General features: G+C 42.7%; 1 protein-coding gene across 5 annotated transcripts in view; it reads left to right on the top strand.

Moving 5' to 3' along the window:
* The window catches only part of JAZF1 (JAZF zinc finger 1), a 330,973-nt gene that overhangs the window by 60,520 nt on the left and 248,853 nt on the right, over window positions 1-21,600 (top strand). The window contains exon 1 of one of the 5 annotated variants that reach the window (XM_086396392.1): window positions 2,118-2,692. The exons of the other annotated variants lie outside the window; for them this stretch is intronic. Coding sequence (XP_086252518.1) covers window positions 2,551-2,692 — 142 coding nt within the window. The 5' untranslated portion in view covers window positions 2,118-2,550. Of the gene's footprint in view, window positions 1-2,117; window positions 2,693-21,600 lie in introns of those variants that run through there. 5 annotated transcript variants of the gene reach the window in all.

Genomic DNA, 21,600 nt, shown 5'->3' with positions numbered 1-21,600 from the left:
TAGTTTGCTAGGGCTGCCATCACAAAGCACCCCAGACCCAGAGGCTTAAACAACAGACACTTATTTTCCCACGGCTCCAGAGGCCAGAAGTCCCAGCTCAAGGTGCCAGCAGGGCTGGCTTCCTCTGAGGTCTCTCTCCTGGGCTCCAGGTGGCCATCTTCTCCCAGGATCTTCACGTGATCTTCCCTCCATGTGTCTACATCCTCATCTTTTATGAGATGAGGACACTGGTCACGCTGGCTTACAGCTCATCTTGAGACCCCATTTTCATTGAATCACATCTTAAAGGCCCCAGCTCCAAACACAGTCAAGTTCTGAGGTCCTGGGAGTCAGGGCTTCAACATACAGATTTCAGGGGGGGACACAGTTAAGCCACTAAAGGACAGACACTCACTGAGAAACTACACTTGGCACATGGCTGTATTCACTTGACTTGGGTCCTCTTCAGTGGTCAGAATAACGGAAAGGGAACTGAAGAGGAGGCAGGAAGTGGGCTTCTTTGGTTATGACTTTTCTGTTCAGGTCAGGGTTGATCAGAAACATTGAGTGATATTAACTGCCCCTTTATTTTTAGTTCTTATTTCACCCTTTTGGGATATATTCTAAGGCTACTTCTGCCTGACCTTAGTAATACGTGAGGATCATCAGCCCTAGGCGCATAAGATCCTTACATTTATCCATCCTTGTTACTATATCTGGATATACGAGGCAGTAGGGATAAATGTCCATTTCCTTTTTAAATGAATTGTAGAAAAGTGTTTGGGTTTGGAGAGGTGGGCAGAGGCCAGGCTTTGGGGCCAGTACACTATTGGGCAATTGGAATTTAGTGACACAGATACTAGAGAAAGTCATTCATTCGTTCAGCTACTGAGTGCCTACTGTATAACACTGTGCTAATCCCTGTGGTTACAATGATAAATAAAAATAGTCACGGTCCCTAGTCTTAAAGAGCTGACAGTCCAGTGGGGGAATGGACTTTAATCAAATAACATGACAATCTTAAGAGAGTACCTCTAATAAGCACAGGGGAGGGAAGGCAGGTGATGCTAAGAGGGTGAAAACTGGTGAGGATCAGGGATGGCCTTTTGGTTCAGCTAAGATCTGACAGATGGTGAGGCTTCTCAATGAAGGGGTGAGCAGTAGGGACTGTGGTGCTGGGGGTGGTCATAGTTAGGATGTGAGCAGGAACACTTGAGGAGCACAGACTGTGCACAAAGGGCCTGAGGCAGAAAGCAGCTTAAGCAGAAAGGCAGGGGCTGAGTAAAGGCCATTGTGCCTAAAGGAGAGACTAAAGGAGGGTGGAGTGGAAGATACAGCTAGAAAGCCTTCTAGGAAAACTGGGGAAGTTGGAAAAGACTTCCTAGAGAAGTGACATCTGTATTTTTCAGTTCAGTCGCTCAATCATGTCTGACTCTTTGCAACCCTATGGACTGCAGCACGCCAGGCCTCCCTGTCCATCACCAACTCCCGGAGTTTACTCAAACTCATGTCTATTGATTCGGTGATGCCATCCAACCATCTCATCCTCTGTTGTCCCCTTCTCCTCCCACCTTCAATCTTTCCCAGCATCAGGGTCTTTTCAAATGAGTCAGCTCTTCGCATCAGGTTGTCAAAGTATTGGAGTTTCAGCTTCAGCATCAGTCCTTCCAATGAATATTCAGGACTGATTTCCTCTAGGAGGGACTGGTTGGATCTCCTTGCAGTCCAAGGGGCTCTCAAGAGTCTTCTCCAGCACCATAGTTCAAAAGCATTAATTCTTCGGCACTCAGCTTTCTTTATAGTCCAACTCTCACATCCATACATGACTACTGGAAAAACCATAGCCTTGACTGGACATTTTTAAGTATAAATATAACTGATTTCTTCTAATAGAGAAAGGGGAGAAGCAATTTTAGATAGAATGTCATAACTTGGTGTTTTTATTATGGCTGAAGTATCCTTTTATGAAAGAATCCTGTTGTTCCAGTTAGTGGAAGTTCATACTTGAGTGTGTTCAAGCTAACTGGGAGTGTAGTAGATGTGCCATATTGACATGTGTCTGCCTAACCGTACTATGCCGAGGCTCATTTAAATAGAGAATGAATGAATGAACAAATGAACAAACTAATGAACAAATGTGTGCAGTTACTGAATGGGTGGCATTAGTGGGTGGTGCTCCAGCGTAGACCTGACCTTAGAAGCAGTAATAGTTAACTGATCCATCTGTTCAGGTCCAGTGGGCTAATGGAAGGCAGGCTGCATTGACATCTCAGGCCAGCTGTCCCCCAGCTATTTCCTCCTCCTCTGCAGTTCTGCAATGGCCCCTTAAATTCTGCTTGCTGGCCCAGTCTCACCCTAGTTGCCTGAACCAATCCCAGCTCCAGGAAGGAGAGACTAGACAGAACTGGAGCCCATGGTCTGGGTCAGCAGTTACTGTTAGACTGACCTAGGTCACAGTGGCCCAGTTCTTGAGAGTAAGGTTCAGATAGTCACAGAAGCTGAGCTGCAGAGCATGTTCCAGACATAGTTAGAGTCCAGACCGGGTGGAAGAGGTCCTGCCTGCAGGGAGGGATGGGAGAGAAACTGGAGCAGAAAGTTGGGAGCACATCAGAGGAGACTGGCACCTGTACCGCTGACAGAAGAACTCATACGTCGTTTGGTTTTGGCTCAGGCATGAATCTTTTCTTTCTTTCCCCAAAGAAACTAAAATCAGGTAAAAGAAGATTTAAAATTGGAGCTTAGAATGTTTTTTTTTCCTGCTTTTAATAATTCATTTACTTAAATAGACATAAACAAGGCCACTTGCTAGCTGCTGTTAGGTAGGAAATCTGTTTCAAAGGTTTTCATAAATGTAAGAAGTATTCTTTGATTTTGAAAACCAGGATTTTTCTTCCCATGTGATTATTGCCACTTCACAGTCCTCAGAAGTGGCCTGAGAGAGAACTATTGATGGCTTCCAAGATCATGGGATTCAGTTATACCAAAAGACCACGACGTCGAAGGATTGTTATAAATTGAGGGCACAGATTTACTTGTGAATAATGGACCAGCTGTCTAAAATAACATCTGAAGGGCAATTACCTCCAGTCTAATTTGATGAACATGTGCTTTATAATCTGTGGCCAGTTAAGACTATCAGTTCTTCAGGGCACCACAGAGAAATGTACAAACAGGAGACGCTCTTATCTACACTGGCCACATGTGCATAACTGTGCTTCTGTTAAATTTGACTTTTTTCAGCTCAAGCGATGAATTAACTGGTGTTTTACTTTGAGGAGATTCAGGAGATATTACTGAGAACCCATTGCCATTTCAGTAGGCACAAGGAGTAGGATGAAAACATCATGTGTTCCGCCCCCCACCTTGAGTTTCCTTATGAATAATGAGGAAGCAGACATAGAACTTATGATAAAGATCCTGGCATTTGTACATCATGTTACATCTCAAGGGTTTGTAGATGACAAACCCATGAGACTGGGTTTGTCTGGACTCTACCAGTGTGTTCCAAATAATACTTATTCCAGGGTTCTTATTTTGAACTTGTAGATGTTTTAAACTGTATTTCCATTTTACCTGTGCCTGGGTACTCCTGCTGGTAACCAGCCATCTCCTTCAGACCACAGTTGGGCTTCCTGCAGGGGCAGCTCCCTGGCAGAGCAGAGAGTGTAGCCTTGACACGGCAAGATAGGGAAGCCCTGGATTTCATTGGTGTGGGGGCACAGTGAGGGGTGAGCAGTCTGGCATCTGGAAAATCTATGCCTTAGAGTTTAGTTGTTTAGCATCATTGAGGTCTCCAGCAGTCTTCAGGCAGTAAGGAATTGGAAAGAGGGCAACAGTGCAGAATGGGGCAAATCCATCAGTTGGGGTAGCTTTTCTGGGTTAGCAGTGGCTCTCAGCAAATTGTCAGACATCTTGGAAACAGATGCCTGGATTCCAGGGGGAAAGAACTGCTTGCAGCTATCAGTTCAGACATCATCTTCTCCCTGTGGAGCAAAGGGCAGGATGCCTGCCAGTCTGCCATTCATATTTATTCATTTTTTTATAGCACTTGATACTGTGACTTAACCTCTCTCTGCCTCAGGTTCCTCAAGCAGCAAGATGGGTTGGTGAACTGGAAGTCAGAGTGTTCCCTTCGTTGTCATGTTGTATGATTGCAGAATTCTGCTAGGAAAGGTGCATGTGGTCCTCAGAGACCTCTGCCCCATTTGGGAGTTTCATTAAACTCAGAAAAGTAAAACAAAACAGCATAAAAAATCATAAGTACTTTCACACTTATGGTCAATGATGTTGCAAGACAGAAAGGAGCTGATGGCCCCTGCCACTGGCTGGGGTGCTCAGGGGAGTCTTTATGGAGTTTGAAGGTACAGAGTGTGTTTTTCAGGATAGGTAGGGTTTAGAGGGCGAGGAAAGGAGAAGGCCTTTGGAGTAGGAAGGTCAGGGAAGGCCAGAGAGGGACACATGGAAAATCATCTGTCTTGTTCACTCCTGATCTCAGACTTAACTTGTTAGATTTCATTGAATATATATCAGCATATAACTTCTATAAATATTTATAAGTAATGTTTAGAGCTGTCCTGGGGACAAGTACAGTAAAGGGCAGGGAGAAAACAGGCTAGGACAAAATTGAGCAGGGATATTTTTTTAATCTTGTTTATTGCTGTGTCCCAAATTCCTAGAATAGTGCCTGGCACCCTGTGGGTACTCAGCAAATATTTATTAAATGAATGAAATAATCAGTGACATGATTTCAGACTGTTGAGAAATGGAGTATTTCATGCTATATCAGTAAACAAGGATGTCACAGTCATCTGTGGTCGCAGCCCTCTAATATGAGTTCCTGAGTCCTACGGCACTCAGGAAGAAGGCTACCTATGATCTAACAGCTCCCAACACTGCAGCCACTCCCTGTGGTGAGCTCCATGGGAGCTCAGGATGTGAAAAAATACAGGATGCTGGACCAGGATAGGTGAGATGCATATGAGAGGAGTGATTTCAGTGAGCCCGGACTCTTACATCTTCCCATACATTGAAAACTGCTAAATTCCTTAACTTGGGATATCTGGTCTTTCTTTTTTTTTTTTTAATTTTTTTTTGGTCTTTCTTAATTAACAATAATCTTTTGATATTCAGACTACCTGCTCTTTGTTGCAAAACTTCTATATAACCTGGCTCCTCCCCTCACCTCCTCAGAACAGTTCTCTTGGGGTTACTTGAGATACTGGTCTCCTGGGCTTGAAGTCTGAAAAATTATCTCTTCAAGTCAAGAATCCACTGAAAAGGTATTGATGATGTGGGAGGAAAGATCCTGCTGTATGAATGCAGTTTAACAAAATTTGGCAGTTCCCATAAATAATTGAGGAGCATAACTTGTATTTACCTCTGTAATGTCTAGAGAATAAGAAACAAGAGTTTATAAAAAATCCAGACTGCTACCTATACAAATACAAAAGTATTTTAAAATTACGTTGCCAATGGGGGTAACAATGACATTTTTAGTATATGGTCTTGGACCAAGTGGGTAGTGTTGACTTGAAAAATATTCACAACCTAAAAGTTGAGTCAAGTATTATCCAACTCTTTGCGACCCCATAGACGGTAGCCTGCCAGGCTCCTTTGTCCATGGGATTCTTTAGGCAAGAATACTGGAGTGAGTTGCCATGCCTTTATTCAGGGGATCTTCCCAACCCAGGGATCGAACCCGGGTCTCCTGCATGCAGGCAGATTCTTGAGAGTTACGTTTTATTCAGTGGGAATTTTTAGGACTTCAAACCTGGCAGACAGCAAGTCAAGTAACCTTGTGAAAACTGCTCCAAGGAGGTGAGGAGAGGAGCCAGGTTATATAGAAGTTCTGCAACAAAGGGTAGGTTAGTCTGAAAGCCAAAAAATTGTTGTTAATTAAGGAAAACCAGATATCCTAAGTTAAGGAATTCAGTACTTTTCTATGTATGGGAAGATGCAAGCATCTGGGCTCACTGAAATCATCCCTTTCATAGGCATCTCAGCTATCCTGGGCTATCCTCAGCTATCCTGTGTTTTTCCAATCCTGAACTTCCTTGAGGCTCACCACAGGGGATGGCTGCAGTCTGATGACCGGTATTCTTCTCCTTCCTGAGTGCCCTTAGGGCTCACCAGCCCTCTTTGGAAGGCTGCAATCCCTGATGACTGTGACATCCTTGTTTGTTGATACGGCAGGAAATATTTCATTTCTCAGTAGCTATCCAAAGAAAGATGAACTTGGTTCTATGTCTCATACCATTCAAATAAATTCCATCTTAACAGTTCAGTTTATATGATGATCAGTGTGATATTCAAAAGAATTATGAAAAGAAAGAAGGGAGAAATCAGGAAGTCATTCTTAAAATGGTCTACTTCATTTGGAAAAAGTGGAGAAATGATATTTTTAACTAGGATTTCAAAAAAATGAATATACATATCTGCTTAAAGTAAAAGGACTGGAAGAAATATGTGTAAATTCCTTTTAACTTGTAAGTAAATAGTTAAACCTCTTAAATAAACTATGACTCAAAATTCAGAAACCATAAAAGAAAAAGATTGATAAATTTGACTAAATTCAGATTTTAAAATTTTACCTGGTTAAAAAAAAAAACAATAATCAAATTCAAAAGATAAGTAACAGTTGAGGGAAGAAGTTTACAGTGGTCAAGGGCTAATCTCTATCTAGAGAACTTCTATAAATGAATAAGAAAATGACTGGCAAACCAATAGAAAAATATGCAAAGAACACAGATTATTCACAGAACAAGAAATTGTCTTTAAACCAAATAAAAGATCTTCAGACTCAGACATAGTAAGAGAAATGCAAATTTAAATTATGTAGCACTTTTTACTTAATAGGATTGGCAAAAATTCTGAAGTGTGATAATCATACATACATTGTTGATCAGATATGGAAAAAATGTCACTGTGCTTCTCATGAGTACAATTGCACAACCCTTATGAAGGCCAATTTGGCTGTATCTAGATTAAAAATGCAGTTACCCTTTGACCCAGTGATCTGGCTCTGGTACTTTTTCCCTGCAGGTACCTCTGAATGCCTATAAAGGCAGGTTTTTCATTAGATCATTGTTTGTAATAGAAAAGATTGGAAACAATTCAAATATCCATTAGTAGGAGACTGGTGAAATAAACTGAATCATCCATACAATTGAATATTGTGTAGCATTTAAAGAGAACATGGAAACTTTTTAGGCAGTGATGTGGAAAGTTCTTCAAGATATTGTTATTAAATCGACCTGCACCCCACTCCATTAATATTGCCTGGAAAATCCCATGGACGGAGGAGCCTGCAGTCCATGGGGTCGCTAAGAATCAGACACGACTGAGAGACTTCACTTTGACTTTTCACTTTCATGCATTGGAGAAGGAAATGGCAACCCACTCCAGTATTCTTGCCTAGAGAATCCCAGGGACGGGGGAGCCTGGTGGGCTGCCGTCTATGGGGTCGCACAGAGTCGGACACGACTGAAGTGACTTAGCAGCAGCAGCCAATGCAGGGGCCGCAGGAGAGATGTGGGTTCAGTCCCTGGGTCTGGAAGATCCCCTGCAGTAGGAAAAGGCAACCCACTCCTGTATTCTTGCCTGGAGAATCCCATGGACAGAGGAGCCTGGCAGGCTACAATCCATGGGGTTGCAAAAAGCTGGACATGACGGAGTACTCACTCACTCATCTTAGAAACCCAATTCATGTGGCCTCATTTTGATGATGCTTCCTTGGTTCTTCTGTTGTATTTCCTTACAGTGTCTGGCATACCTTTCTGTTCTCACGCTCATCATCTGATTTCACTATTCATCCTTTCAAAGCTATTGTTAGCCTCACCATACTATTAGCTCCTGGAAGGCAGAACCCATCCTTTTTGTATTTCCAGAACCTGAAACTGCCAGTAAATAAACTCCAAAAAGTCACTAGGAAAATGAATTTGGTTATGTTTTGTTGAGAGCACACCATGCCCATTTTCCTGGCTAACACTCCTATTTGTCTGGTCTGTGTATTGAGGAAATCAGATTTAAACCTAGCAGGTCTTCCCGTGCTTGAAAATAGACCTCTTTGCATAGAAAACAATCTTATAGTTACCAAAGGGGAAAGAGGGATTATTCAGTTACACATATGTATAACTGAATCACTTTGCTATATACCTGAAATTAACACAACTTTGTAAGTAAACTATACTCCAATTATAAAAAAAAAAAAAATAGCCCTCTTTGGAATGTTCTTGCTTTAAACAGGCCAGCCTCCCTACAGGCAGAAGACTGTAAACTACCGTAGCACCACACCCACCATGAGTCCTTGTTTCAGGGTTGTGTTCAGACTGGAAGATAGGAGGTGTTTGTTCAGTCAGAGAGCAGAAATCTCCTGGCTGGCCAAGTGCCCATGCTTGCAGAAGGTGAAGGTGGCAGGTGGTTGCCAGAAGGTGGAAGCGTGGGTGGAGGCTGGCTGGCCACAGGAAGGTGGGAACTGAAATAATAACGAAGTTCTCTTATCCTGTGGTCTTGTCAATTGGCTCTTTGGTGACTGTCTTTGCTGCTTTTTAAGATTCCTATTGTCCCTTCTCTTCTGCTGTGGGATCTTAAGCTTCTGCTTGAAAGAGAAAATAAGAAGAATAAACAGAATATCTAGGATCTGTGCAATGAAGATTTTAGGATGAAAACAAATTGGAATTTTGCAGGAAACTTCTCTCCTTAGCTAAGTAACCAAAAGGCTCATGTTTACACCCAGATTTTAGAAGTTTTCTTACCTTTGTTCAGGACCCATTTGTTTCTTGTATAAAAAAAATTCAGACATTTTCACTAGGCTGAGCTGCTTGTGTCACTGTCATAATCAGTCAAATGGGACTACTTCCTTTTGCAAAACTTGGGTGACTGGTGGTGTCGTAGGAAGCGCTGTTTTTAAGGGGCTAGAGAAACTGGTCTGAAGCCAGGATTGCCACTTACCTAGTGCTGTGAGCATAAGCAAGTTACATCACCTCTCTAAGCCTCATTTTTCAGTAAAATGAGGTTATAAACACCTCCTGGATTGTGAGTATTGTAAAGAGAGTGAACCCTGGTCCTAATATGGCACCTGGCCCATGGTAGGTTTTGGTAAATTGGATTTATGGCTCCAGTGAGAATGTAGATTTTCCATTGCAGCTGTCTGGTGTTGAATCACCAAATGAGCACACCCAGGGTAGAAGAGGAGTGTGTCCTATCCTAGTTGTGATGGACCGCAGTGATTGCTGGACAATAGCAGTCCTTAGAAACTGCTCCTCAGAGCCTCCCCATCATCAGAAGGTGGAGCAGGGGGCTAAGGGTCAGGACATGCGGTTGGAGAACTGGCTTTACCATTAGTCAGTCTCATGAGAATTCATTCTACCTCCTCGGTCCTGAGTCTCCTCATTTGTGAAATGAACGTGTTGATCTTTTCCATCTCTAAAATGCTCTAGCTATATCTCCAGAAAGCAGTGGAAGTGGCCCCTGGTGGTTAGGCTACATTGTTTGTAGGGTAGCAGCAGTTCACTGAGCCTGACTGTGAGAACCTGAAAACTGCACAGCTGTGGTCTGTCGACTCTGAGTAGCCCTGACTCTGAGTATTGTCCTCCTTTCCCTCTGGGGTTGCATCCCGGGGCCAAAGCCTCCTTTCTGGGCTCCGCACGGTCTGCTCCCACATTCTCCTAGGACCCACTCAGCTGCATCTCTCGCCAGAGTTGCTCCCTGTTTTTCTGGAGTTGAAATCTGTTTTCCTTTTCATTCTTCAGACAAGAGACAGAGAATCATCATTTTTAAGAGGCACATCATCAGACCTTTTTTAAAAGTAACTTTTGTGCTTAGTAAACGTTGTGTGAACACTTTGCTTTCTCTTAGACACTTGGAGTCTGTGTGGTCGACCTCCTCTGCCTCCTTGTCTTATGTGACTCTTCAGCTTGAGGGCCCATTCTTCACTGTTGTTTGAGATGGAGGAACACAGTGCTTTGTGTGCCTCGTGACCAAAGAATTTGAACTGGCAGCAATCAAGATTTGGGGCTAATCATCATTAAAGGGTAATTTCATTGCTGCCCATAATTGATCTTGTCTTAGACCCATTATTGCAGTTCTTTTGTCACATGACTAAAAAAGAAAATGCTCTTGGCAATGAACTTTTGAAAGCAGGTTTCCTACATTCAGTTCTTTTTCAACTGACTTTATAAATTTTCAGTGTGCCTTTATTAGTGTAGTGATTTGCCTGCTTTATATTACATATTTGAAATAAAATTGAAACAGTTCATCATTGAAGTGAATGTTACAAAATCAGCATCTGGTTTGAATAATGAGTTTTTTGGTCCACGTTTTGCTTCATTGAATGAGGCTAATAAAACTGCCTTTGGTTGTTATGTGACTTCTCCTTCACTTCGGGCTCCTTTCAGTTCCCAGATTGGAGGCCACTAGGGCCTTCCAACTTTCAGAAAGTTCTTTCCTTGTTTTAAGGGACTCTCAGCTACTTTTTCATCACCAGGAAGGTAGAGTTGATGATATACCCCCGCCCTGATCCCAAAATCATGGGGTTGGGGATATTTCAGGTATCTTTACTATTGAAGCTCTTGGAGCAAGGGCAAAGTGAAAAAAGAGGCCTAGAGTTGGAAGGATAGAAAAATAGATGTTGGCATGGCAGCAACATACTAGCCATACTATTTGGGATCAGGTGTCTAGGCACCTGTCCCCAGATTTTGTTTCTACCTGGAACTTGGATGCTTGCAGAGAGGGAATTGTACCTGGGTAATGGTGATACTCCTTGGAGGACACAAAGCCATTCCTGCCACAGCTGCTGATAACACACATGTACACTCACACAACATGCTCCTGGGAAGTTTCCTGAAGGTAAATACACTTATTTTCTTCTTTTTAATTTCTTTTGTTTATCGAAGGCTAATTGCTTTACAGAATTTTGTTGTTTTCTGTCACACCTCAGCACGCATCAGCCATAGGTATACACTTCTGATCCACACTGTAACACTTACAAGGCACTTTCAGGTTCAGCATTTGTTCTGGCTTTTGGAAAACCACGTAACCATTATTCCTCATTTACTAATGAGGAACCTCTTCCAAGAAGTACTGTGACTCAAAGATGTATAGTTGTTACCTGTTAGGAAGCAATGATGTTTTCTAAAGGCTTAGTTTGATGTTGTATCACAAAACCTATACTGCATGTAAGGTAATCCTGTGTGGCACATTCTACTTCAATGAAAAGCTTAATGAATGAATAAACAGACAAATGAAGAAACAAACAAGTAAAATTCTGACACAGTGAAACCTTAAAGAGAAATAGCTCCAGTAGTCAGGTAGTAAAAACAATTTTTTATCTAAATAGAAAAATAGCATAATATCCCTTTGTCTATTAATACTTTGATATAGATTGTTATGTAACAGAAACTAGGCTGGGGTTGACCATCAGTTCCCTACTTTTTAATCAGATGTAGTTGTCCACCCCAGGGAGGGCAGGGCAGGGTGGAGAGGGCCTTTCAGGAAGCTATAGACAAGAGAATCAGAGCATTGGTCCATCTTGTCAAGTAGATCATAAGCAATTTTCCCACACTATTCTTTAAAAATTTTTTCCTACGTTTTGTGTTTTCTCCTCTTCTCCTAACAAGGAGAAACCTTTTGGGTGGAATGGAAAGGTCCTGCCAGGTGAGGCTCGTGGGTGAGAGGGTGAGTCCAGATAACTGAGAGGTTGGACACCTGTGTGGTTGGCATGTGGGCACGTCACCATATCTTAATCTTTTGGGACATTGGGCAGAAGACAAGTCCCTTTCTCATCTCGTTGACAAAAGCCCACTTTCTTTGTCTGAGAATCCTGGAATCCTTGCTCTCTTTTTTTTTTAACTTTATAATCTTTGTAGTCAATTTTTCCCTTCTTGATCATGCTGCTTTTAAGATTCTAACTCTTCAAGAACCAGATGGATGTTTCCCCTCTAACTGATGAACATATGAGGCGTGCAAGTGTTCCTCGTATACTCTGTCATTGAACCTTTGCAGCTTCGTGTGTTCCAGGCTCTTTCCTGACAACTGCTTACTAGATCCTACTCTTAAATTCACTTAGGCCTTTAAGATTCCAGGCCTCAGATGCTTATCTCTTTGGTCTTGACTGCTTCTCTCTTCATTATTTCGTTTCCTTATGTGTAAAATGAGTTAAGTACTATTTCACAGTGTTGGTGAGGCTTGATTGAGATGATGTAATTGGAAGTGTTTTACAAAGTGGTCAGTGCTATCACTATGGACACTTTTTCATGGGGAGGTGATCGATACACATAGAGAAGGTGCTTAGATCATTTTCACATGAATTCTGTAGGAAAGGTAGGAGTTGCCTGAATAAGGGAAGGGGTGAGCTCCTGTAGATCAAGGCACCTTATCATGGGGATGATTAGATTGATGAGATACTGAGTAAGTGAATGTTTGGGGAAAGGATAGAACTGGCAGGGAAGAGGGAAGACAAAGAACAGGAACTGGTTAGAATTTCTAGAGAGAGAAGCCCGGAAACCAAGGGTGGGGGTCCTCTTGACATCAAGGTGTAATTATAGGATCATCATGAAGAGGCTCCTCGTTTGAAACTAGGATGCTGGCACCGTTGGGGACTGAATGAATTTAGCATCGCTGGTAAGGTAAACATGAGTGTAGAGTTTGGAAAGTTAATCCAATCAAGAAATTAATTGGACTTGGATACAGCTCTCTCTGCTAGGAAGAAGCAGGAGTAGGTGCTGGATGAATGTTTTTTGAATGGGTAAGTGGATGCAGTAGAGATGGTGTAAAGAACTAGTTCAAGTGAGCCGTATCCTCAAATTAACTATCCCTCTGCCTTGAAAAAGCCTGTTCTCTGAAGAAGTCACTTCATCCCGCCCAAGTGAACCCCTATAGCCTGGGGGGAAGGGCTTGATTTAACCCCTCCCCCCAGAGAGCATGCGTTTGTCTAGTGAAGGAAAGTGAGATTAGCCTGGTGAGATGTCATGGAAAAAAGCCTTTAGTCTTATGTCTCCTGTATTTTAATATGAAGATCACTGCTAGTTTAATAAATTACCCCTATGAAATTGTCTTAGTTCTATTTTAGGATCTGGAAAGAAGAGCTTTGTGCGCCTTCTTTGACAGTAAACTAGTTATACGTGTGTGTCCAGTAGTGGGAATGGTGACTGTGCAGTCCTTCCTTTGAACCACTCTAGAAAGACATTGATAATATTGTATCGTGTGGGGGTCACTATGTCCTTTATTCCTCCTTGGTTTAGACCTTGATGACATTTTTTCTTAATCTCGTATCTTTTCTCATCTCTGCTGGTCTGCTGTGGGTGGTGGTTGTTTCTGACTTTCATGGTTGCAGTGTAATTTTGGTTTAAGAAGACAGTTGGAACATTAGAGCCTGTATCCCTGACTGTTTCATCCCACATGTCACGAAACACATCCCCAGCTGAGGTTTCATCAGTGTGGTGTGCAGAGCACAGTGACCATAGGTATAAGAAGATTCTCTGCCCTCCAAAGCTCTTTTCTTTACTATAGGTCACCTAGCATACAAGGATGAGCATGACTCCTGCTTCTGTTCTCTGCAGGCAACTTGGCTTAGTTGCTCTGTGACTTACCCTTTGCCTGATACGGGTTTGGTTTTTAAATATACAGAAGTGTTTTAAGAGACTGGCTGTAGAATTCTGCACAGGATGAGAAATGCCTCTAGATGCTTTATTCAGTAAGAACTGGAAACTTATTCTTGTGGGAGGTATGTGGGTTGGTTGATATTTTAGGGACAAATATAAAACACACCTGTAGTACTGGGAGATTTAGGTGACAGATTAATTTGATGTTTGTAGTTTGAGTCATTTGGAATTGCTTAAAGCTTAATTAAAATTGGTAGTCACCTCTGTTCCCTCTTTTCTGAGATAAAGCCACTGGGATATAATTTAAATAACTTTCTGAAACTGGAAACCCGTCAGCAGCTGAGAAAGTTCTATAAACCCTCAAATTTCTCCAGGCCTGTGCTAGCCCCAAAATCAAGGGGCCTGTGTGGAAGATGAACATGTGAGCCTGTGAACCTGTATTTCCTGAGTCAGTGGGATTTTGTCTCTGCTCATATGGAGTACAGTATTTCATAGTGGTACGTATGGAGTTCTGAGCTGAAAGGGATATTTATATGGAGCCAGTCAGAGGTATGCTTGGTATGAAAACCATAAGTGATTTGCCTCACTGCTTTGTGTAAAATTCTCAGGCATCATGCTGAACTAACATAGCTTTAATTTGCTGAATCTTCTTTACAGTGGAGGGAAAATGACCCATGTGGTGAACGAAACAAATATACTGGACTTGCTCCTTGGAGCAAGAGAGACCTATAATATTTATGTTTAGAAGGTGATCCCTCTGTTCCTTCTGCTTGGCAGAAGGCCTGGATGTATAATGAGATATTCACATGTGTCAGAACTCTGTCTCCCAAGAATCCGGTGTTATCTTGGAACACTTGAGTTCTATTTATTGAAATGATGACATGCCATTATGGGGGCATTGATGCACACAAAGCCAGGTGCAAGGCTCTGTGAGGGGCTGATGGTAGGAGTGTCTGTTGGAACATTAACTCCAGATTTTCTAACTTGTGTGTGCTGAAAATATCAGATCCAGTGTGGAGTTAAGAGCAAGTGAAAAAGAAAAAAGAGCACTTTAAAAGAAAAAAATGTCATGTCAGCAATACTAGAGAATTTCTGTATTTGTAATCCTTGAGTATGGTTTCATTTATTTTTCTCTCATTTCTCTAGAATACATAAAGATGTCATGCACTGAAGTGAAGTGTAAGGTGTTAGACCCCGTCCACAGGGAAGATTATTCTTGATACCTGCCGAAAACCTCCACGTGTGCTCGGTTTGGCAGAATGAATCATGAACGTGCTTGTGTGTCGTCCTTAAAACAGTTTCCCCTTGCATCTGATCCTTCTTGGGACTGCGTTGTTACTTCTGGAAGAGAGTCCAGATGCAAAATAATTGGCATTATTCTGTTGTTGTTTGTTTTATTTTTAATGAAGGAACAAGAAGCCAAGTTTGACCAGGATGAATTGCAATATTCTCAAGGAGTGAGTCACTCAAATAATGTGAAAGCTTTTTCTCTGTAGCAACTTGTGTAGTTCTTTCTGATTGATTCTCCTTCCTCCCACTTCTTGGGTAATGAAGCCTCAATGTCATGATGTGAAAGGAACATGACAAGCTTGGTATGCCGCTGACAAGCAGAACCTCACAATTAAGCTGATTAAGTCTTAAGTCGGTCAGTTTTCTGACTTTGATGTTAAGGTCTTTAATAGGATATAATTTTATAAGTTGCTTTTTTTCCAAAGGCACTGGAGGGTCTGATGAGGGAATCCTCTTGGAAAACTCAAGGCTGAGCTTGGTAAGACTGCCTTACTCTCCCCTCTGCCGGTTTCCTGAATGGAGCAGGCACTGCTGCTGGGCTCAGGTGTCCCAGGATGCAGTTTTATCCACTTGAAAACCCTTATCTGTTCAGCTCAATTAGATTAATTACCTTGCTCTTCAGGATTCACAATGCTCTGCAGTTTAGCTGCAGTAAGTAAATGTTACTTTTGCAAGTAAGATCTACTGTTACTGGCCTCTGAAGGGCTATGGTTTCTTTGAAACTCATAAAGAGGAGAACAGTCATTCTAGCCAAGATGGAATATAGGTTAGTAAATCTGTCTTCCAACTGAGTTTTCTACTGGCTGTGAGGCATCTGTGTTGAAAAGAGGGATATAACTCTTTGTCATTCCTGTTTGGTGCCTCTGAAAGTAATTTGGGATATTTCATCATAAAACATACTATTTTCTGTATCTCCTGGAGTTAATGGAGTATTCTGTATGCTCTTGGTTTCCACATGGAGATCACTGAACACAACCCAAGTTTCTGTACACTGAGAGTGTGCACAGAAGTCCACCCTGGGTGAGACATGGTTGTATCATTAGGGTTCTTATACACAATGAATGGAGATCAGGCGCTCTCTGGACTCTTAAGTGATCACACTTAATTGTTTAACCTCCCCTTCTCTCTTGTCATGTTCTTCTCCAAGGGAAGACAAAATGTGATTAAGATAATCATTTGTAGGGTTAGACATTGAGTGGATCTGTGAACCTCATCTTTTCCAGAATTCTAATGCTGTGGGAATTTCCCATTACCAACTTTTGTACTAAAACAGCTAAGTTACAAGGGAGGTAGGGAATCATACTTCAAGCATGACTAATTCAGGCCATATCTAGCAAGATTTGGGACATATCTTCAATATAATAGTAATGACAGTAATAGCATCCACATATTGATCTAAGTGTCAAATTGTTCAGTGGTGCAACAGAAGGCTGGCGGGAGGGAAGAAGAGGGTAGTGGGAGTTGGGGGTGATGGTGCACCCGCAGGCCAACATAAGGGGTTGGACATTTTATCTCTGGGAGATGGAGAACCTTTGAGAGGTCGTACAGAAGATCCTACATGATGGATTGACACTTTAATAGTATCAGTCTGGCTGCTGTGCTCAGAAGAGACTGCAGGGGGCATGGGTGGGAGCAGAGAGACTGATTAGGGGGCTCCTGCAATAATCCTGGACTGAAAGGATAGTCCTGGACCAGAGTGGTAGCTTTGAAGGTGGTGTGAAGTGGTAGGGTTCTAGGTGTATTTTAGCGGTACGGTTAGAGGTTTGCATTTAGGGCATGACGGAAAGAAAGAAGCCCAGGATGATTCCAGAGCTCTTGGCCTGAGGAACAAGAAGGATTGTGTTCCCATCAGCTGTAATGAGGGTGGAGCATATTTTAAGGGCTGGAGGGAGGTTGCACTCTCAGTTTGGGCCACGTTGAGTTTGAGCTGCCTGCCAGACCTCCAGATAATTATCTCCAGTGGGTAGTTTTTGTTATTCAGGCTTGGAATTCAAGGGAGAGGTCAGTACAGCAGATATTTAGAAATCATTAGGTCATCAGTGGTATTGAAGTCAGAGACTGGTGAGAGTGGACAGAGTGGAACACAGGTTAAGGGTTGACCCCTGGGCCCTAGGATGATGAGCAGCTGAGAGACGGAGAGGAACCAGCAAAGGAGACGGAGACAGAGCTGGGAGGAGAGCTAGGATGGGTGTGGGCTGCAAGCCAGATCTCAGTTCTCAGTAGGAGGGAATGGTCTTCCCTGTCTTGTTGTGATTGGTCAAAACTGAGTCTATCAATAGATCATAAACTGAGGCCGTGATAGATGACGCACCAGGGTCCATGACTGGGGAATAGCTGGATGAGGGCCCAAAGCCAACTACACTTTCTTTCTGCCGGGAGCATGCTCTGGGCGCCCCTGACCTTTGTGTGCCCTTTTATGTCATCACATGCTTTTTGCATCGGAGGTGGTGTGGCACATGTCTGCACACTTTCACAGTTTTGGCAGCAGTGTCCTATGCTTTTGTTGTTTAGTTTGAGAATTCTGGTCTCTCATTTTTTGGTATAAATATGGAATGTGTGTTCTTTGTAAAAAAAAAAAAAATTAGAGGAGCAAAAGGAAAAAAAGGTAAAATATTAATATTAATTGCATTACTCAGAGATGACCATGCTCACAGATTGGTAGTTATAGTCCTAGTTTTTTTCCAGCCATATATGTGGACATATTCTTTGCAAAAGCTTCTGTACTAAATATATAGTATAATAGTTGTATAATATAACCTTTTCATAACCTTTTGTACCAAGAACAATGAGTGTCCATCATGGTGTCCATACTGTTTTATGTCTTAAAAGAAAACAGTGCATGACTGCCTATAGTATAGTTTGCCAAGATCATGGTAATAAGTAATCTAGGGATCACCTATGGGAATTAACCAAGAAATAGGAGTGATAATAGTGGGAAAAGTCTGTGTGCATGCAGCCCTACTGTGTGCCAGGCATTGTTGCCAAGCATTTTATTTGTTGTATGTCATTTAATTCTCCCAGCAACCCTGTGAGATAGGCCCATGTGCCCAGTTGAGACCCCAAGAGATGAAAACAAGAACAGCTGCTCATAGTTATGGTGCAGCCAGGACTGGAGCTGGGGTGGATTTAGACCCGGTCAGTCCGGCCCCAGCCAGGCCCACAGCATTCCCCACTGCCCTGCTCCTGTCTCGCTGTGCTTTCACGTTTGACTCCACACTGTCCCCTCTGCTGCCTGCTTTCGTGGGGGCTTTGGGTGTGCGGGGCTGTGGGTGAGAGCTCGTGCTGGGTCCCTCCTCACCCCAGTCACTGAGACACGTTTGATGAGGTGCTGTTTATTCATCTGTGCTTCATGTAGATGAACTAGGCTTTTTTTGCTTGAGGTTTACTCTGATGAAAACAAAGTTTTACATCTAAAAAAATCCTTAGTCATATTAATGCCTTCAGGCTTAAAAAAAGTGACATTTCAACCCATTAGTTAAATATGCTTTAAAAAAAAAAAACAACAGATTCTCAAGTACAGCAGACACACACCTTGAACGGGCTTAAACCTTTACCTGTCGGTTCCTTTTGCAGTTCCTTTTTCAGACTGTCTTGTGCATCTTAGTTTCGTTAGGTATTCTCAGGGCAGAAATACACACATATATAATGTGTCATACTGTAAATACTGTATAGTATATAGCATCCAGCTGGGTATCTGTGCTGGAGAAGTGCTTTTATGTAGCACATAGCAGTCATTAAAATGTTGACGAGCTAGAGTGGTAGGTGTATCAGATGAATTACGTTTGAAATCATAGTGGTGGTATTTGCCAAATGAATGTGGCACAATGAGAATAAAAAGGGAACTTATTATTGATGCCCCTGTTGTTACCTGTAAAGCTGTTGGAATTGACAGCTCTCTTCATTAAGTCACTAAACATCATGCTTTAAAGCAGTACTGAAAACGCACACTTCATGCAGGTCCCTTCAGTATTACTCTCCTTCTAGGTGCTCAGCTTTGTTATTGTTCAGTCACTAAGTCGTGTCCAGCTCTTTGTGACCCCGTGGACTGTATCCCGCCAAGCTCTGCTGTCCGTGGGATTTCCCAGGCAAGAATACTGCAGTGGGTTGCCGTTTCCTTCTCCAGGGGATCTTCCTGATCCAAGGATCAAACCCACATCTCCTGCTTAGCAGGTGTGTTCTTTACCACTGAGCCACCAGAGAAGCTCTGGGTGCTCAGATTCTATAATCTCTAACTACTAGCACCAGATCAGTGTTAGATTAAGTAAAAGTCTTATCTTCATCCAAAAGTAGATAAGCGGTGCTTAAGGTTTTTAGCTCAACAGAGAACACAGTGTTTCTACACAGATGCATCAAAGCTGCTTTACAGTGGTCCTGCGATCACTTTCCACCAGCTTGGTCTAGCTGTTTGCAGAACCTTCAGACTTTTGCTGTTCAGAATATTGACAAGAGGTTTTAAAAAGAGTGCGTATTGCTGGCGATCTTGTGACTCTGTTTTCTTTACCATCCTCATCCTCCTTTAGTGTTGCATGCAGAGTGATGAGAAAAGAAAGGCACTTCTGTGACGTGTGAAGTTCAGCTGAACTCTTTCCTCAGAAACCGGTCATGCTGCTCATGGGCCTCTACATCGCTGTCTCTGAAAACCAGGACAGGAAATTAAACTTGCAGGGTCATCCTTAGCATCGGGTGCTGTTTGAGACCCCACATCCATGCCTCTGAAGGCACCCATTCCTGTTCATAAGCTGGAAACCTCCTCCTTCACAAAGTTCTGTCTCATTAGTTATGTCTCCATAAGTTCTATCCGAACAATCAGTAGTTTGAGAAGGAAGCCATTCCTTCATGTGGCTTGGTAGTGGCTTACTTTACAGAAGTCTTAGGCGGGCCCTGAGATGCTCCTCTGAACCCAGAGTTCATCTAAGGATTGTGGTTTATAGAAAGGCTCCTCTGTGTTGTTTTCTAAATCCCGGTTTATAGTTTGTTCTGAACATGATTTATGAACAGAAGTCTGCCTCTCGTTTACTAAAGCCGATGGGCTTCTCCTCTCATCCTCTCTTCAAAAATTGTCTGTCCCTTTTAATAAATTGGCAGTGTGGAACACACTGTTCATTTCTCTTCCTTCCAACATTGGGTTTCAGACTAATTAACAGAAGAAAGCAAGCATCTTTCAGAACTCTGACTTTAAGTACTTGGATATACATCATCAGAACTATTAAAAAGAACAGGATGTCAGGGTGCCGCTCCTCCTCAGCGAGCACAGAAACTTCTCTTGGCTGTTCCTAGGACTGAGGCCGGCCAAGCATAGCTCTGAGCACCTAAATCTTAGAGGCAAAAAAGGCCACATCTCTTTGTAGGAAAGTGAAGACCCTCTGCTTGTTCAGCAGTTCTAGTTTTGTAACTGGGCAGCCTTTGAGAATACGTTAACAAACTGAGCCACGTTATATACACTCCCTCTCCCTCCATTTTGGTGAGGTTCCAAAGCTTGGAAGATTTAACCTTTCTAAACTGGAATTTATTAGCTGTAAAAAATGCCTTTTAGCCTTACTGGAAGTTGTGAATAGACAGTGAAAATTTCATAGAATTTTTTTTTCGGTCAGCCTGAATACAAGTTAAAAAAAGTCCCAGTCCCTTTAGCAATGAAACTTGGAGATGGGACTTTGTTGACTGCATATAGGATAAGGGAAAAGACACTGGACATTTGGACAGAGTACACTGCACTCTTTAAAGAGACAAGTTTCAGTTCCACAAATGTGAATATTTGCCACATTATTCTAGATCACGTTGGCCAAGTTGTCAGAAATAATGGAAAGTCAGGAATAGTGGCCTGGCAGCCCTCAGTCATGGTCCTAACTTTGCTCTTTTGCTCATTAGGAAAAGTTAGAGTAGCTCATGGCTGAGTACCATGGCAGAGAGAAAGAAGGGGGTGGGGGTGTGCGGTGGCATTTAGTTAGGAATATTTAGGCTTGTTGGACTTGTCTTTCGGGATCTTCCGGATCTGGTGCTGTCCTTGGAGTGCCCTGATGGTGAGACAGCTGTGGTGTGTGGTAGCCTCAGTGTGGGGCCTGACACATTGCAAGTGTCCAGGAAGTGTTAGCTGTTGCCCATTATCACCATTGTTTTTAACCACCTCCTGCCATCGAATGCTGATTGGAGAATCCTAATATCCTCTTATCCCCAGTGGGACACACTTCAAGGCATCCCCATGTTCAACAAAGCTAGAATCTAGGTATGCTTTAGTTAAACGGGAGGGACCCTGAAATGAAAAGTGAACCCTGTTCCATAACAAACCAGGATTTACATTCTTATTAGGGAGGCTGTGGTTGAGCAGGAGTTATTTACTAATGTTTGGTAGTTACTGAGCATCTTTTCTGAGCCAGACACTTGGCTAGGTGCTGAATACATAAAAATGGTCCCTGCGCCCAGAGACTGTTTTCTTGGGACTAGAGATGGGTTGAGAGGCAGTTGCAGTGGCTGAATAACTGCAGGGTACAGGGTTCTCTTTGGTGCCTACTGTGGACGTTTAACCCAGACTTGGAGGCTCAGGGAGAGTTTGCTGGGGAAAGGGACTTTTCAGCTGGGACTTGAAGGAGGGAGAAGGAGTAACTGTGGAATATTCCAGCAGCCAGGCAGGAGGAGGACTGGCCTGCAGTGGAGAGAGCATGGTGCACTAGAGGAACCTGAAGGACCTCATTATGGCTGGAGTGCAAGGTCAGGTGTGGGGAGGGGAGGGAGGGTAGGA

The sequence above is a fragment of the Bos grunniens genome, chromosome 4, assembly GCF_055505025.1.
Source record: "Bos grunniens cultivar Pamir isolate PY7600 chromosome 4, Bosgru_T2T1.0, whole genome shotgun sequence".
In the NCBI taxonomy this organism is placed as follows: Eukaryota; Metazoa; Chordata; class Mammalia; order Artiodactyla; family Bovidae; genus Bos; species Bos grunniens.
This window is presented reverse-complemented; position numbering and strand designations above follow the sequence as displayed.